Below are 18,435 nucleotides of genomic sequence, written 5' to 3'. Positions count from 1 at the left end.
AGGTGCTCACATTGCAGAAAGCAGCACTTGCTGTTAACTGATGCTGCCAGGAAAAAGGCCAAGGATCAACAGGTCCCCCAAGCTGGGCTGTTGGGGTGTATCCCCACAAAAGGTCAAGTCCCAGTGGCAGATGGCCAGAGGGAAGTTTGCATTTCCACAATTCATGTTCTAACTGTTACGAATAATCTGCAGCTCTCCAGGGCCCTGGGTCTGATGTGAGGCAGGAGGCAGCCCTGCTTGAAAACTGCATCAGTCACCAACTGTCCCAGCCAAAAATATCCTTGGACTGATGTGTTGGGGCTGTTGCATACAGATGAACATGGTCTAAGCAAAGGAAAGGGCAGCAAGCCCCAAAAAACCGGCGTACAAAGAAAAAAACCTGTAAAACTCGTGATTCCTTTCTGCAGAATCTAGGAATCAAAAGCACAAGTTTCCTTTAAAGTGTTTTTGTGCAATCACTATTAAAGCCTTGCTTGAAATTAAAGTATAATCAGAAATTGAAGGAATGAGGTCTTAGCAAACATGAAATTATACAGGTTAATGCTGCTGTATTCTGTCTCAGCCTCCTTCCTGTACTGGGATCTAAGGAGACAGAAAATCAACAAAACCAAAACTGAAACCCCTACCAGTCCTGCCCCTAAGAGAGGGAATAGTGCTAGGAGCTGAACTGACTACAATTCCCAACGTTCACTGAGGGTACCTTTAGGACAAATGTTACCCGAGAACATCCCAAACAATCTGAAATTGAAAGCAAGCCCCGGTGGCTGTTGGAAGCTGTAGTCAGCTCTCCGGTGCGAACTACTGAGCACAAAGATCCTGAGAGCTGCTCTGGCAATAAAAAGAGCCCCGCTAGAGCTCTGGGGGAGCGGGCGGCGAGCGGGCAGAACGCGCTGTGTCCCTCGGGGGAGCCGAGTTCCCTCCTTGGGCCTCCCCGATGTTTTGGGGAGATTTTTGGCCTGGGCCTGCGGCAGAAGGAGCGAGACCTTCCCGCGGCAGCCGGGGCCGGCAGCACCCGGTTTCCCCCGCGCCCCCCGGCGCCGGCGGCGGCAGCGGCAGCGGCAGTGGCGGTGGCCATGCGCTGCCGGGGCCCGGCGCCGGGGGGCGGGGGCCGGGGGCGGCGGCGCTCCCCGCCCAGCCGCCGCAGCCGCGGGCCGGGCGCGGGGGGCGCAGCGGAGCGGCGGCGGCGCGCAGGGCCATGTCGGCGCCGTGCCTGCGCCTGCCCGCCGCCGGGTCAGCACCGGCGGAGGCGGACAGCGCCGGCGGCATGGAGCCGCCCGGGGCCGCCGCCCTGGAGCTGGCCCTGGAGGAGGAGCTGGCGCTGCTGGCCGCCGCCGGGGAGCCGCCGGAGCCGCCGCCCGCCGCCGCCGCCCGCGACCCCGAGCTGCTCTCGCTGATCCGGCAGAAGGAGAAGGACCTGGTGCTGGCGGCGCGGCTGGGCAAGGCGCTGCTGGAGCGCAACCAGGACATGAGCCGGCAGTACGAGAGGATGCACAAGGAGCTCACCGACAAGCTGGAGGTGAGGCCCCGCCGCGCTCCGCCCGGCCCCGGGCCGCGGGTTCTCCCCGCTCAGCGCGGCCCCTTCCCCGGTGAGCGCCGGGGGCGGGCGCGGGCCCTGCCGAGCAGCCCACGGGACTCGCTGTGGCCGTGACGGGGAAGAAGGGGTCTGAGCAATGCCGCCGAGGCCTGGGGGAGGCAAAGCCGCCGTTCTCCCCCGCTCCCCCCTGCCGAGAGCAGGCGTGTGGGGCCGGGGCCGGGCTGCAGCCCCGCGCTCCGGAGGCTCCTGGACGGCTGTTCTGCCCCAGGACCACCGGGGAGAGATGTGCGCGGCTCATCTCGTCACAGAAATACCTCGGAAGTTAAATTTGCACAGCAGGTACTGAGCTACAGAGCATATGTGACCCTTATGCTTAAGCTGTTGCAGCTAAGGCTTTAGGCATGGCAGGAGATAAGCCCTAATGATACATCGCTGTTCGCTGTTTGCTCTGAAAAATGCCTACAGGTAACTGGAGAGAGCTGTTTGCCAGGAACTCGAGGGATTGAGCTATTTATTGATTTTTAAAGATAAAATAGAGCTATTACAAAGAAAAAGGCTTGTGCAGGCAGCTTTTTTGGGAACAACTCTTGCACAATTGTGAGAGAGCCACTATTATTCACTCTTCTCAGGGGTACTCTTGAAATTGTATTTCTTCCAATAAGTAATACTGCTTAGAAGGCTGAGAAAAGCCTCTCTAACCTTTCTGGAGAGAGTTTGAACAGTGCTAGATTAACATTCACATTTCAAGTCACAGCCTTAGACCAGTCCTTTCTGCACAGTCCTGCATATTCCTGTATTCCTTCCTCACGGACATAACATTTCTCAGGTTCAAGAGGATTTGTGAAATTACTGTATGCCCTTTGTTCTCCTGACAAAAATCCCTCTCTCTTATTAAACTTGGCATTTTACCCCAGCTGAATCTGTCCTCTTTGCAGGGGAATCTCTCTCTGCCTTTGCTATTCTAATAGAAAAATAGTGAAGGTGACATTTGCTCAAATTGTTGCTTTGTGGCTCTGTTTATCAGATTAGAATCTCCCAGAGTATTAAAATTTGCCAGAGTGAATGTTTCCACGTTCGTCTTTAAGCAGTAACAGACGTATGTGGTGTTGTGCTGACATGGTTTTCCTTAGGAGCTGGAGTAGAACCTTTCCTACCATTAAAGGAAAAATGCACAAGTTTGGGTGCCCACTGAGCTGACTCTTAGGGAGTTCAGAGGCCTCAAATACCACTCTCTGTTTGCAAAATGTTGAGGTGAAAAGGAGAGGGGAGAAACCATGACTTTATAGTACTTTAAGTAACGTCCCACAAATGTTTACCTCTGCTCTCACAGGCCCATTCAGAAGGTAAATGATGAGATTGTAAGCACAACCGTTTGGCATTTTCATGCCATTACTATCACCCTAACTTCCCAGGGGAATAACAGATTGCTATTTGCCAGGCTACTCATTTGAGAGGAGTTAGTGTTATCTACTTAAGGGTTAGTTTTTTTCCACTGAGTTTGGCAAATTTAACCCAGTGCTGCTTCACACAAAAAATCAAATTTCAACATTAATCTTCTAAAACACAAGTTTGATAATCCCAGCCTCTGCAGATTAAATCTCAGCCTTCTCCTGTTGCCACTGAAGTGAATAAAATTTCACAATAAGCTTTTTGATTTCAGAGGAGCAGAGAGGAAGGACCCACAGCTATTCCTTCCTTCCCTATGCTGAGAACTTTCTGACAGTGACAAGAAGCCAAGTCTCAGATGAGATTCTTGGTGACAACCTGATATAATGATGTTTAAGTAGCACTTAGAAGGAGGTATTTTCTCCCAATTCACAGTTCAGAATTGGTTACAAGAGCTCAGTGAAGTCTCTCCATTTCACAATAGCCAAGGTACTGATCTGCTCGTTGGGTGCCTTGCTTGAAGATTAAATACATTCTAGTTTTGTGGGTTCATTGCTGTGAGACACCAGTCCTGCCATACACCTACTCTGGCAAACATTTCACTTCACAGCCTGAATTTAAATTCATTTCTAATCATGAAATTGAAGTTCTGTAATAAATTCTGATATGTGATCCTAGACAGTTTTATCCTCTGTAAGGGATTAAAACAGTTAATACTGCTGTTCCTCTGCCACAGAGGAGCCTGCTGTGTCCAGGCACTTTACAGTATGAACCATCTTTATCAGCTGGGAAATTCCCATTTGCTTTCATCTCTTTAGATGAGGACCAGCCCAGCTCAGTTAAGTTGAAGAGAAGCTGTTTTCAGAAGAAAACAGCTTCTAGAAAGCAGTTCTTTCGTAAAAATCAATGAGCAGCTGGTGAATGGAGAGACAAGAAACTCAGTAAACAAGAAACTTCCCTACTGAGGCCAGCAGTTTGCCCGATCAGCACTACGTGCAGAAATCCCCTCTCCAGACCTGCAGCCCTGCAGGTGCTGAGGTGAGGGCAGGCCAGGGGAGATGGCTGCTGGCAGAAGCAGGAGGGACCAGTCAACACATCTCATCTGGGTTATCCTCCTCTTGGCAACAGCCTCTTCCCCACTGCTGTGTTCTGGTTTCTCTGTCACAACAGAAAAACCTTGATATTCTTCACCTCCTTCTAACACCAGCCTTTGTGGATGGCTTTGGGTTGGGGCCATGTGTAGTGGAGATTTACTTTTCCAGTGAAGGACTAAAGTGCTTTTTAAATGATTGACAAGGCTTATCAGTGGTTTCTAAATCACATTTGGGTGTCTGGGGCACTTCAGCTGCAGTGCTGCTTCTCAGCAGGCTGAAGTTCCACTTTCCATTTAGAGAAGGCCCTGGATCTTTCTAAACGTTGCCTAGCAGTGAAAGAGGCAGAGCTATAAAAGAGACAATTTTCAGTGTGCTGCTGAAATGAAATTGTGGCTACTCCAGCCACACTTGGACTACAAACAAGATTTCTTTGCAATGGTTGTCATGAGCCAGGTGCTTGGATCTCATGCCTACCTATTGCATTAAAATATTTCTATTACTGCTTAGCTCTCATTTGCAAGGATGCTCACTCTTTGAGTGTCTGAAACATGGGGAAATCCCCTGCTATGGGCCACTGTTTTTAATCGACTTTCCCTCATATTTAAGGGTTTTTCATGAAAGTCTGGAATTTGCAGAAAGATTTGGAAGGGCACAAGCAACATGCTGCTACACTGAGCTGGAAGGACCATAAGAAAGGATATGGGGATCAGGTGAAGAAAGAGAAAACATGGCATCTGCATGGCAGAGCAAAAAAAGGTGGAAGATTAGCAATACACAGCCCAGAGGGCTGGGGAGGAACTGGAGGCTTTTGACATTCAGACCTGCTCAGGAAGGTGACAGGGACCCTGCCAGGGAGGCTGTGTGTCATCAGCAATAGGCACCCAGGGGAAACAGCCCCCTCACAGCCTGTGTTTCTAACAAGCAATAAAAAGCCACTTCACATAAATGCAGTGCAATTTTCTTTTCCGCCTAGCAGGTTTATTTCCCCCCCCTATCAAAAGTGCCATGGGAATTGTTCATCAGGGAACAATTCACCTGGGAGAAATAGGCAAATGCTACCAGTGTTTGGCCCAGTGGGTTTCTGTTCTTTTCTAAGACATGTTCCTTGAAGACTGGGGAATCTGATAGACAGTAGCAGGAGATTATTCTGGGGATCAGAGGACAACCAACAAGGAGAGGACTCCCATTTTTCAGGTTTCCCTGCTAATCCTGGGACGTGCCCATGTCCCCAATCTGTGACTGTTCTGAAAGTAAATGTGTGTCTTCAGTTACCAGGGGAAATTCAAGCTCCGAGTTTTGGAGCAGGGATTCTTTCAAATGGGCACAACATAAATCTGCTTTGACCTGATTTGCAGCTCTGTTTCAGTCAAGCCCTCATTTAACTGAGCCTGTAAAACATGCAAAAGTTTCACCAGATTTGTGCTGTCCCTCATTTTCCAGCCAATCCAAAGCGGAGCAGAGTCTCCAGAACTGAGAGTGGTTTCTAAGAAACCTGAACTAGAACATGCACGTACATAATGTCTATAGCAACCAGTTCATCACATCCATTGCCATTCCAGAGCGAACTGCATCAAACAATGGAGTTACTGTGCACTATCAAACTCTCAGACAACTAATTAGGTCAGGAATAGAAGGAGCAAATGGATAGATGATTCAACTGTTGTTCATGAGACCCATAAGACAACAAGGATGCCTCATCCACATTCCTCACAAATAGTGACAGTATACAGTTTGTGTATTTTGACTATAAAGGCAATTTTAAAAGAATTATGCCACTGGCCACTGAAATATTGCTTTAGAGTTAAGCTGGGTTCTGCTAAATCAATTGTTCTGTCTGACCTACATATTCTGCCTATTGACATGCAGCCTACTTTACTCTTTTGGCAGTTATTTCAGTAAAAATTCAATGTGCTGAACTCCAGTGGCCAAGGACAGGCCAATTGCTGGAAATGGAAAATGGCTGTAGTGCCAGTGACCTGCCCTGATGTGGAATTGCCATCTCCATGGCATTGTCACGCTCAAGCACCCTTCTCTTCCCTGCACAAGGTTTTAGCCTAGCATAGACGAAGAGAAGGAGACATTGACCTTTTTTCCCTCCCTTCCTAACCTCTTCCCCTCATCTTTTAGCACCTGGAACAAGAGAAACACGAATTGAGGAGGCGATTTGAGAACAAGGAGGGGGAGTGGGAAGGAAGGGTGTCTGAACTGGAGAGCGACGTGAAGCAGCTGCAGGATGAGCTGGAGAAGCAGCAGGTCCACCTGCGCGAAGCCGACCGGGAGAAGACGCGCGCTGTCCAGGAACTCTCCGAGCAGAACCAAAGACTCCTGGACCAGCTCAGCAGGGTGAGTCAGCTGGGTGGCACAGCTGGGCACGGGACAGGGTCACAGCTCTGCTGTCATCCCCCTCCTGGGCAAAGGAGTGGGAAAGCTCCCACTTCCAGGGAAACAAACAGCTCTGCCTCTGGTCATGTTACACAGGTGCCCTGCTAAGACATGCTGCCTTTTAAACTGATTTTACACCTCTAAGGAGTGATGCGTTTCTTTGGCAAAAGAGTTGTGTTTCTGGGTTGAGTGATCATTTACTGCATAGTTATCTCTCTCAACTGTTTTTGTATCTAGAACTGATTTAGAAAATCTGTTTCTAATTTACTAATAGGCTGAACAAATGCAGCATGCAAGAAGAAGGCTAATCTGCAACAGTGGGGTGAAAGGCTTTTTGCAGGCTTCCTTTTTTGAGATACGTTGGCTGTAATGTTGTAGAATTGAACATACCATGTCAGTCTCACATGGTGTGTCACTACAGATAACTTTGCCATGATTAGATGTGTGAGAACCTACTGAAATTCCTTGGAATGCCATGTTTCATCAAAGAGCTTAACTTGCCTCTGAATGAAAGAGGATTTATAGTGAGGCTGCTACAAATCAGCCTAATTGACTGAATACTTGCAGCATGAGTTTCTTTCTGACAGCAGTTTCTGCCTCCTTCCCCCAGAAGTTAACCTGTCTTCTGGAATTAAGAACCTTGATTTTTTTCCTCCCCACTGGACAGTGAGTACAAACCATGATTTTAATGCTTGAGAACACAGTTACTCCAGCAGACGAAAGCATTTGCTTGTTATCAGTTGTTTATTCCCAAAATAGCACAGAACAAAAACACACACACAGATTCATGCTGAAGAGGCCCATCTCACACTCTGAGAACATCTCTCAGACTAGATTCCGCCTGAGCTGAGTCTCTGGGGCTGACATGGGGATTTTACCTGTGGGAGGGTGGACAGCTCAACCACAACCTAGGATCAGAGGACTCTGAAGAGGGCCAAATGTACAGGTCTTCACTCAAGCTGTTACATAGTTGTGCCTCTGGAGGTGAGAAGAGCAAGTCTTGGGTATGACACTCTGTACTGACACTTGAGGAAATTATTCTTCATTCCACTGTAGATTTTCTTGTCAAGGATTAAAAAAGTCACTAATTCCAGTTTGGTTAACTGGCTTTGAAAACAACAACAACAACCAAACAAAATAAAAAGACCTCATCTTCCTTACCTCAAGAATGCTGCTAAGTTCATCCATGTTTTTAGAGCAGTATGTCCCAAGTGAGCTACAGATCTTTCACCTTTTCTCTGGACAGAGCATATTCCACATACACCATGGGTAAGAGTTTCCACCCAAGATTGCACAGGCCCTGTATTGAGTCAGATTTCTTATCCGGGGTTAAGAACTTGGCTCCCATCAGATCTGGTGACTCTCAATAATTTTCTGTGCATGTATGACTTCTGTTACTGTCTGGGGAATGTAAGATTTGTTATAATCCCAGCATAGGTATAAACTGGAAGAACAGACTAGAAGGTAGGAGAGGCAAACCAGACAGCTTGGTTTGGGCTTTTAAACCACATGGGATTATTCTCACTTGTGCTACAGGAATCTCTCACAGCCAGATGCTCAGAGAGCCACTCCACAAAGCCTTGTCAGAGGAATCACCAAGTTAAGTCTACCAGCTTGTGGTATGCAAGCATGGGTTTTGTACCCTTAACTCCCTATTAGTTCAGGCCAGAAGGCCAGAAATGGTCTACATTGAGCCACTTTAGAACTGCCACATTCAAAACTGCTGAGTGTTGGTGCTGCCCTTCCCATTCCAGCCCAGCCCTGCTCCCAGCTTGGTGGACAGTTTTTCTCCAATGCAGATAAGCTCTGATAGAGATAGAGCTGTTGTTTGCTGAGGCACGATCCAGTGCTCATTGAGTTTGTCACCTGGCCAAAACTTGCCAGTAACTCCAATACAGCAGTGGGTATAGCAAGGGTGTAAACAGTCTTCTCACAGTCAGGAAAACCTGGACAAATTGAAAGAGAGTGGGGAACAATCTGTTGTCATTTTCAGGGCTTTAGCTGAGGTTTTTTTAAATCCCAACATAATATTAGCATTTGATTCCTGGCTGCTTAATATTCCATATTTGCTGCTCCATAGTTTATTTGCAGTCTCATGTGTCTGGTCTCTTATTCTGAAAAGGTTACGCGTGTAGTCCCTGAGGCAGTGGCACTGCCTAAACCCTGCACCCATGTAGTTCTGGCTCCTGTTACCACTTAAGCTGAGGGGATAGGCATGCCCACAACCACTCCTGCCACAGGCTGGAGTCTCACCTGGGATCATGAACTGAGCACTGGGAGAGAAAAAGTCCTTAAAAGAGGTGCTGTTACACCTTCTGTGACCTTTAAGGTGTTGCTGCTTATCCTCCTTGTGTTCCTGGTTCTGCATTTGTGTCACTATGGGTTGTTTGGGAGCAAAGGGTTTTGAGAAGTTTGGGATAAGGTGATGAAAGCCTTGTTCAGAGCCTCAAGTCTGCCCCATCCAACACTATATATCCTGCATCACACACAGAACACAAAGACAGGCTTCTCTCTGGTAGAGTCATTCTACACTAGTAGGTACTGGCTCCTTAAATTTGAATTTTTACAGTTTTTAGCAATTAACATCTCGTGGCCCCATTTAACAACACTATCATCTCTCTCCTGGAGAAGGTACCCCTTGGCACTAGGCTCTGTGTGAATGACAGTCAGCCTCAGGAGCTGCCAGCCCACATGGTCCTGCTTGTTTCTTCTGGATTCCCTGGGCCTCAGCCTCTTTTACCTCCAAGCAGGGCAGCAGCCATCATCTCCTTCATCCTGCTCCTCTTCCTTCCTGCTGCTGCCATACTTTCACCAACTAATTAGTCTTTAGGACATTTTTTTTAACCCTGCCTTCCCCAGAGATGAAAAGCCAACATACTCAATTTGTCTAAACCTGGCACAAATGCCAAACCAACCAAGCACACACACCCACACAAGGACAGCAAGGGGACCTGGAAAGCTCTGTCTTGCAATTAATGCCTGAGACTGAAAAAATCTATCGTCAGTTCTAGCCAAGACTGATAAGGAAAACTCAAGGATAGAAATTTCAAGTCTGTTCCAGTATCTAAAAACTAACCTCTTGCCTCTGTCACCAAGAGGCTAAAATAAGGTCCTTAAAATGGTTCGAGGTCTTCGAATGAGGTGATATAGGAGAACTTTAAATATCTAATAATAGTAAGTAGGCTATAAGGAACTTTGGCTCCTCTTGAAATACAGCCTTTGGTTCTCTGCTTTTAGCAGAACAAAGATACTGCCTGAGGTTAGAACAGCATTAAACCATGGGGAAAATTTGGTTGGCTGGACTGGGAGCACACAGTGAAAGACGTGATTGAAATGCCAAGGAGCAAGTTTAAGACCTCCACAGTATTTTTTAATTTGCTATGTGATGATTAAAATCCCTTCTGCACACCGCTTTGATTTCCCTCCCTCTGCCTCAGCACAGCAAAGGGTGCAGGAGCTCTCAGCAGTGTGTCCACACCAAGCTAAATGCCAAGTTTACCAAGGAGAACTGTGGAGCTCCTCATGAGCAGTGTGCCAGGGTACAAACCACTCACCAGAACTGCTCAGAGCTGAAGGATAGGAGTCAAAGAACAGTTCTGCTGAGAAAGTCGAGGCTTGGGAATTATTACATGTTCTGTTTCCAGCTCCTTCAGTCTCTCCCATCTGTTTCAGTTCCCCACTAGGATAAAAAAAGAAAAAGAAAAAAGAAAGAAACACAAAAAACACAATCCTGTGCTTTCTGTCCTTATATGGAGGAGTGTGTATAGGGAAAGATCTCCTCTTACATGTGCCCACAGCAGGTAACACAGTCTTGTCCCCACCTTTGGGCTTCTGGGAGTTACTAATGCAAATAATAATAACAAGCAGTCATCTTCCTATAATGAGGCAATATATTACTACTTGGTCAGGAAGTGAATGAAAAAAGATTTCCATGCTGTTTCTGAGTGCCTTCGCCAGATGGCTTTCCCACACATTTCCTGCTCCCCAGCTCTGGCTCCTGGAGCTGTTTGCTGCGTGTAGCTTGGGCGAGGCTCATCCTTCCCTCTTCAGCTGGGCTTCTTTTATGGTACATGGAGCACAGGGGAGCGATTTCACAATGTCAGGCTCAGGTAGTTTTTGCAATGCAAATCTGTTTCCCGGGGCAGTGGAAGAGTGTCATCTTGCACTGCTGAAGCAGCTCCTTGTGTTTAGAGAGGAGCGCTGGGCTTCTGTGGCATCCCTCAGAGGGGCCTTCAATCACCACTCCTTAGATTCAATCAGCTTCCAGAGCCAGCATGCTGCTACAAAGAATGAGGTGTTTCAGTCAATCCCTCTGCTACAGAAGAACAGGAGCAGCCAGCCCACAATTCTCCAAAGGAGGTATTATTTACTAACCACAGAACTCTCCTTTCAGTAATATTTCAGCTGAAGTTTCTCACTTCATGCTCTAACATGCAGCCTGTTAGAGAACTGGCAGGCACTGCCTGGTTTTGCTTCGAAAGAAACAGGTTTTTATTTAAGAACAAGGTGGTCATCATGTGTTCTCCTTTCTAAATTACTTGTATTTTAAATGCATCCTTTTATGATCAAGAATACACAAGAGAAGCAAGTCTGTTTTCATTTATTTATTGAAGAGATTTTTCTGAATGGTTGTTTGCTGGGTCTATCAGCATAGGAACAATGTTGGTTTTAAGAAATTCAGATTATTCACTGGAAAAGAAAGTTATTGGAAGAAGTGTGCTGGGCAAGATGCACTGCTTTTGCCATGCCAGTGATTTGTAGCAATTACACTATGAATTATGTCTTTAATTCCTTATTTTATCTGTACAGGTGTTTAATGCAAGCCTCCTTATGTTTCTTGCTTATTGTCTCCAATAGCCCAGCAGAGTCTATTGTGAGGTCCATCTTTAGCACAGAGCAAGTCAGGCTGAATTTAAGTTCCTGCTTCAGGGGGTTTATTTTTATCCAGACAAAGATCCCGAGTGAACCTGGGCAAAAGAAGAGTTGCTTTGGCTGTCCCTACATTTCAAGGTGCAAATCAGCCACTACACTGAATTATTTTTTCATAAAAACTCTCCAGTTTTTGATCTTCAAAGTGTTTACTGGACCTGTTGAGTGAGTAGCTTATTTTAAGAAACTCTACACTGAACTCCTCAAGCACTGAGTCCTGCATAGCAAATCTTCACATGCATCACCACTGAGCAGTCTAAATTCAATGGAAGGGGAGATTGCAGGAGAAAAGGCAGCACTGCTTCCTGTTGAAGGGGTTGAAGTACCTGCTTGTCATGGCAGCTTTGGGGGTGCTGCTCATTCCTTGGGGGAAGGCAGACAGCCCTTGAGCACTGTTCTGTGCCTGGCATAAGGCTCACTCATGTCACATACGCTGAGGTGAGAGGAAACAGACACCAGCACCAGACAGAGCCAAACTGATTCCAGCAAACCTCCCAGTAACCTCATTCCCCAGCTCCCCACCCCTCAGGAGCATCAGCAGATCCTCACGCCACATAGCCAGATCCCTGATCACCCAGGGAATACTAATGAGAAAGGCTCCTTCTCTCCAGTTGCTTCTCCTCTAGCAGAGAGCACTTGTTAATAATTCAGCTTCATGCCACATCAGGCCTGGAGTGCTGAGGCTTTCCATGCTAAAGCTGTAAATATAGGACGTGACTGCAGCTGCGTGTTCTCGCCTGCAGAGTCCTTCAATGAAATGATTCAGTGCCCTAGAAAGTCATGGACAAACACCTTGAGGTCACTGCTGAGTGGCACTTATCCACCATCCGTCTGGGAGAACAAGGAGAAAGGCTCAACCCTCTGCTGAGAGTTAGTCCAAGGCTGCAGCATGTGTCAGCCCCATTTTAGGACGCACAGAGCTTTGGGACCCAACAGGAGCAGGGACATCCAGACATCAAGGAATAAATACAGGAAGTGCCAAAGAAGTAATTTCAGCAAACGTGATGGGGACCACCCCTACAGAATTTGCCCAAGGATTTTGCATGCGCTCATTTCATGAAAGATTTTTACCCTTGAGTCCTTTGGTTTTAAGTGCTGATGAGGACTTAGGGAATGAGCAGAAAGAGAACGGGCTGTAATGATAGGACAAGGGGGAATGGGGACAAATTAAAAGAAGGGAAATTTAGGTTAAGTATTAGAAAGAAATTCTCTCCTACGAGGGTGCTGAGACACTGGAGCAAGTTGCCCAGGGAGGTTGTGGCTGTCCCAACCCTGGCAATGCTCAAAACCAGGTTGGACAGGGTTTGGAACAGCCTGGTCTATGGGAGGATTCCCTGCCTGTGGCAGGGAGGGTTGGGACTAGGTGATCGGTGAGTTCCATTCCAATCCCTTAACATTTCAGGTTTCTATGAAATGGAATAAAACGGGCTAATTAATAGCAAATCCCTCCCCAGGAAAAGAAACCACTATTAATGTTAGAAAAAAAAAAAAAAAAAGTTACTGTTAGGGCAGTGGAACTACACAAATCGCTGCTCCTGAGCAAAGAGATTGGAATCGCTGGGTCCCAGGGGCTGGGTGGGACCCTCATCCTCCTCTGGGGAAGCAGAGCATCCCCTCCATCCCCGGGGACCCCTCGCTGGTTGCTGCATGACAGCCCGGCATGTCCCAGCTGGTGATGTTGCTGTGGCAACCGGGTGTGATTTCTTTGCTTGTAATGCCACGCCAGTCAGGGACACGCAGGGAGACGCACTTGTGACGTCCGAGACGGGCGGGCGGTGGCCGCGGCCCGTCTGCCACCCCCGTGGGCTCGGCTCGCTGCCAGGACGTGTTCCCGCGTCCCTTCTGCATCCCCCGCGGGCCCCTCCCCACCTTTCCTCCTCTGCTCTCGGCAGTTTCCCCTCCAGAATCGTGCTGGAGCTGTACCAGCCCAAGGCAGCCTGTTGTCTGTAGCATCCACAATGAGCTCCCGAGCCTGCTGAGGGATAGGTAAACATTTTATATCTTGGGTGAAAAGAGCCCTTTGTGAGCAGATCAGTGAGCCCACGCAGGGTGACCCCGCCAGGGCTTGGCAAAGAGCATCTCCCGGGAGTCCAGCTCTAGACTGGCACCAGAGAAATGACTGTCTGCCCGAGGCACTGAGCCTCCAGGCTGTGCACGACTCGCCTCCCACCCTCGGAGGCTCGTGGTGCCTGGATGGAGCAGCAGAGGCTGCCCCGGGAGACATCACAGAGCCACACTTCCTGTCCCACCACCAGTCCCTTTCACTGGGCAGCACATCTGCAGGAATGAGTGTCCAAAGCACTCTCTTGGACAAATACACATAAGTGTAAAGCCCCTGGTTGTCAGCCATACACTGACATACACAGTTCTTCCCTGCACTTCAGCTGAGCCCAGCTCAGAGCCCAGCTTTCTTCTCCCACAAGTGGTCCTAGAAGACATTTCAAAAGTTCATGCAAGGCTTCTGTCGTGAGACATCAGCAGCACCACCAATCTGTGAACATCTGAAAGCCAGAATCAACATAAAACTGAAGGTGAAATTCTCTTGGAATAAGAAGATAAAATTCTGAATGAGTCTTTCCTCCCCTCTTGCACTGCACTAAAAATTTCAAGTGGCTATTCTGTTTACATCCATGTTGTTTATTGGAATTGTTTTATTATGCAGTAGCTCAGAGGTAGGAACACATGGGCAGAAGAAATTTTTTCAAAATATTTCTGCTTATTCACACTTGCTGTAAATGCTTCCTCCATGAGATTCTAGAAAGTAGGACACAGAAGGTGTTTGTATCCAGCCACTGCATTACTAGCTAGAACCAGAGACAAACATGATTGAAAGCTTTGCAAATAGCGACATAAGAAAACAGCAATTAAAAGCATTTGATCTTTAAAGACCCATTCGAGGTGATAAAGTTTGCACACCTTATAATGAAAGTCTTCAAATTCCTTCTTTTTTTCAAGCAGGCTTGCTTTTTCTAAATGCAAATTAGTAGACAATAGCTCAAGAGGGAAGTCTCTTCTACACTGAGGGGATTTTGCCAGCTGTATTGGGTGCTCTGATTACCCATGAAATCAGAGGCCTCTTGCAAAACAGCCTAGAGCTTAACCAACGTTCTGTTTAGAATGGCATTTAGCAGAACCCAGTTTATTTTGAGCAGAAATACAGGATCAGCAAGACACTCTGGTTGATTTCTGGTGACCACAGTGCAATACAGAGCTTGGCTCGTGCTTGGCAGCACCACCGCAAGGATAGGAAATGCCACCTCAGATAGGGACACCACAGTATCCAGAGGAAAAGGTACAACAGGAAACAGCTGACAGATGAGGACATAAGGGATCTGCACATCAGAGCAACTGGTGTAAAAGGCTGCTCATACACAGCCAAAGAGAGCATTTAATTTGGAGGAGATACAGGCTGGCCTCACAATCTCAGTAGTTACCCTTCTGCAGAGGCTCAGTTTTGTTTTTTGTAGATACCAAGACCTGCAACAGATTTCCATCATGAGTGGGATCCCACTCGTGTGTGTGAGTTTGTGAGGGGGGACTGCTGAGGCCAGAAGCGTTGGGAACAAGTCCATTAGCTGTTCTTGCTCTCTCCTAACTATTCTTTCCTGGAAGGTTCTAATGTTGAAGCATGGAAAGAACATTTTTAAAAAGAAGGAGTGCCTGGATAGTTTCAGCTGGGTTATGACTCTACCAAGATTAGTACAGTAATGCAGATGTGTCATAGATGCAGAGCTTTCACAGAACAGTTACAAGACCTGCAGATGTTTGGGTAACTAAAGCATCCAGCTCATTGGATTTGCCCTTTAAATGAAATCCTTCAGTTCCTTTGCACTTCAGTGCACCAAGATAACGAAATTTAACCTTGTGATTGCTTTGTTCTCTACATCCTTTAAAGTCTGTTCCTGAATCCACTTCCAGACTTGGCACAGTTTTGTAGTGACAGGGCTGCTCTTAGAAAGCTGTTCCATTTGGCAGCTTTTTAGCCTGAGCTGTTTCTGGTTACTTGTTGAACAAAGCACCATTGTACTTGGCTGTCTACAAGCTCAGATCCAGGAAAATGGAAATCTACAATTCAGGTGTAGACCAGCAAATTTGTCACTTACACCAGGAGCATTAGACAGGTACAAACTTTAAAGCTTGCTGGAGGGAAGGGTCTGTATTTATAGAAGAGATCCATAGTCCCAATTGCTTTTGCAGGTGTTTCAAGACAAAAACATCCACAAATTTCAAGAGAAGGGCCCCTTTTGGAGAAGTACCTAAAGAGTTCACTATTGTTTCTTGGTGGGCAAGTGATTGGTGTAGATTTTATTGGAACACCAGGAAACTGAGGCACTGACAGGCTAGGCCGTAATTGTCAGTGTAAACCAATAAACAAGACCCTAGTGAATGAAAAATCTCCACTCAGGCAAAGTACACAAGAGTTTGAGCTTTTCTCTTGATCTTATAGAATGAGGTTGAATTGGGGTGGGGCTTTTTGTTTGTTTTTAAGATATGGAATAGGAATTTAGTGCTCTGTGTCCCACACTTGACAGTATGATAGGCTAAAGCTAGTGCTCAGACATTACTCCTTGACCCAGTATAAGCTTTATTTTCCATGCCCTTTATATAAACAGCAATGTGTATAAATTACAGGATAAGAATTAGACTGATATTAAAAAACCCCAAAACTGTAAGTTTGGCTGAGCAGAGGAGATGGCCCAAAGACTCTACCAGGTGGCCAAGTAGACATCAGTCAGGGAGGGCTGGCCAATTCTTGCACTGATATGGGAAGAGCTAGGCAAAGCTAAGTCTGAAAGAGACCTTCTGAGGTTTCCCTTTTATGCAGGCAAGAGTTTAACTAACATCAGGTCATGTCTTCTTGCTATTTATGAATACTAAAAGATGAGGCAGAGAAGCCTAAGGGAATACTCACAAGGAACAAGTGATCTCAAAGGCTTTGGAACTGACTTGCATTTTAATTTTACATGGACATAAAGTAATGAAAGGGTGAAAGCAAATGTAAACAGGGCATTATTCAAAATGGTTGAATAGACTCAGATTTTGTGGGAGTCGTACTTTTCAACAGATTTATGTTTAGAAGCCAAATGAGAAAGCCTGGAATGACCGTGTTTGTTCAAAAGAGATCGTTGGTAGAATGTAAGTGTGATATTTGTCTAAATAACATCTATTGATCGGCTATGAAACTGCACAGGGATTTGCCAACTCAAATTATTCCTGTAGGTTTGCCTCTATTCCGGAGAGATTTATTTCCCTAGGCTTTACTGGATGTTGTACTTCACTTTGTGCACATTTGTGCACAAATTCTCCCTAAATGTTGTGCTGCTTAGCCTTTATTTCCCTCTCCACCTTAGCACAAGGGAGCAGACTCTTCGAGACATCTCACACATGAATATATAAAGCTTTAATGGGTCCAGGCAAATGTTCATGAAATTGATGATTGCATTAATGACACATCTTCTGGGACCTTCTTGTGTCTCAGGCACTGCTGCCATGGGCACAGGCCCTCACTCTGCAGAGCTGCAGACAAGGAGGGGTCTCCTAGGCTTGGGCTGCTTTATCAGCAGAAGCTGCAATAAACCAGTTCAGGCATTATCCAATCCAGCAGCTCAGTTAATCTCTGCTTACCCAGATTAACTCTGGCATCACGAGACACAGCCCATCAGCTGCAGGCTGCCTCTCAGCATCTCCCTGCTTTCAAAGGAGTTATTTGCATCAGGCATTCAAAACTTGGGAAATTCCTTCTGTCTTCCCATCCTTCTTAATCCTCCATCAAGAGACAGTATCAGAGACTAAGAAGGTCAAACTGAGGGAGAGGGAAAGAGACCGGCAGCTTTCTCCCTCATTGCACATCACTGCCTTACCTCAGCACAGAAAGGGAAGATTTGCCCAGTGTAGGACAGCTCCAGATCACACAACTTTAGTGCTCTTGGTCCCAGACATGGGCCTCCTCCAACGGTCCTGACCCTTCTCATGGCTAGGGAACACCCTGCCAAGAAAATATTTTGCTGTGTGAAACCAAAGTACAGAAGCCTTTCCAAGCATGAACTTGTTCAAATGAAGATATTAACTCTCTGGCTTCTTTTAATCTCCCTAAGCAGAGCTATAAGCCACCCCAGGTCAGGGAAAGTGGCATAATTGGCCAAAATGCCTGTCTAGACCCACATACCAAGTAGGCTGTGGTGCTAGCACTGCCCACAGTTCAGTGCATGTGACACAAACAACCAGAGCCATGTGTCTGTGGTGCAGCTGGGCTCACCTGCAGGGTGAAGGAATGAACTGGCTGTCTGTAAAGCCCCTTACAAAGCACACACACCTCCATGCCTGTGAGCACCTGTACATCACCACTCCACTCTTCCCTCCCCTCACACCACTTGGCATCTGGGACCTTTGCATGAGACACCTGTGAGTATTTCAAGCAGGTGGAGTGGACAGTTTTCGTTAAGCCTCTGTCAGACTGAAATGGCTTCTTTACACTGTTTATCCTTGTGGATGCTCTGCTGATGCCACAGAGTGCAGCTGGCTGGACAGGGAACTCACTGCACTGCAAAAAGCCTTGTCTGCCCCTCCCCATGATGCCTTGGAGTGGCTCCCTAGAACAGAGGCTGGACAAGATTAAGAGAATAAGAGTGAGTGTTTATTAAAGGCCTTCAATAGATACAGCTTGGGCAGTCAGAAGCCACCCAGAGGCTACACCCAGGATGGACAATGGTTATGAGTTTTTCAGACAGAAATAAGTTTGCTCCATTTGCATACCAGCTTCAGGTAATAAAGTCCTATTCCCCCAGTTTGCTTTTCCCCAATTCACTTTTGTTTATATGTTTTGGTGCCGGAGGCTGTAGGATGTCCTTGAGTTTTAGGCCTAGAGGAATTGTTTTGTCTGACCAAAATGTGGAGACAGTAGTTAACACCTTATGTGGAGTTTAGAATTATGCACTAATGCAGTACAGGATTTGAAAAATATAAAGGCTAAAATCTTAAGGCATCACCCACAGCACTGGATGAGGCCACTCCAGGATAAAAGGAAAAAATAAGGCCAAGCTGTTGCTGCTTTAATTTCACAGGGACATTTTTTGCATGTGTACCAGTCCTCCATATTCATCACAGAAGAGG

General features: G+C 46.8%; 1 protein-coding gene across 1 annotated transcript in view; it reads left to right on the top strand.

The window, feature by feature from the left end:
• The first annotated feature begins 934 nt into the window (after window positions 1-934).
• BICDL1 (BICD family like cargo adaptor 1) overlaps window positions 935-18,435 on the top strand; it is a 47,484-nt gene continuing 29,983 nt past the window's right edge. The window contains exons 1-2 of the mRNA XM_066331324.1: window positions 935-1,516; window positions 6,142-6,357. Of these exons, the coding sequence (XP_066187421.1) occupies window positions 935-1,516; window positions 6,142-6,357 (798 nt within the window). The remainder of the gene's footprint in view (window positions 1,517-6,141; window positions 6,358-18,435) is intronic.

Source organism: Sylvia atricapilla, chromosome 17 (assembly GCF_009819655.1).
Source record: "Sylvia atricapilla isolate bSylAtr1 chromosome 17, bSylAtr1.pri, whole genome shotgun sequence".
Taxonomy (NCBI): Eukaryota; Metazoa; Chordata; class Aves; order Passeriformes; family Sylviidae; genus Sylvia; species Sylvia atricapilla.
The sequence above is the reverse complement of the archived record's forward strand: the minus strand, read 5'-3'. Positions and strand labels throughout refer to the sequence as shown.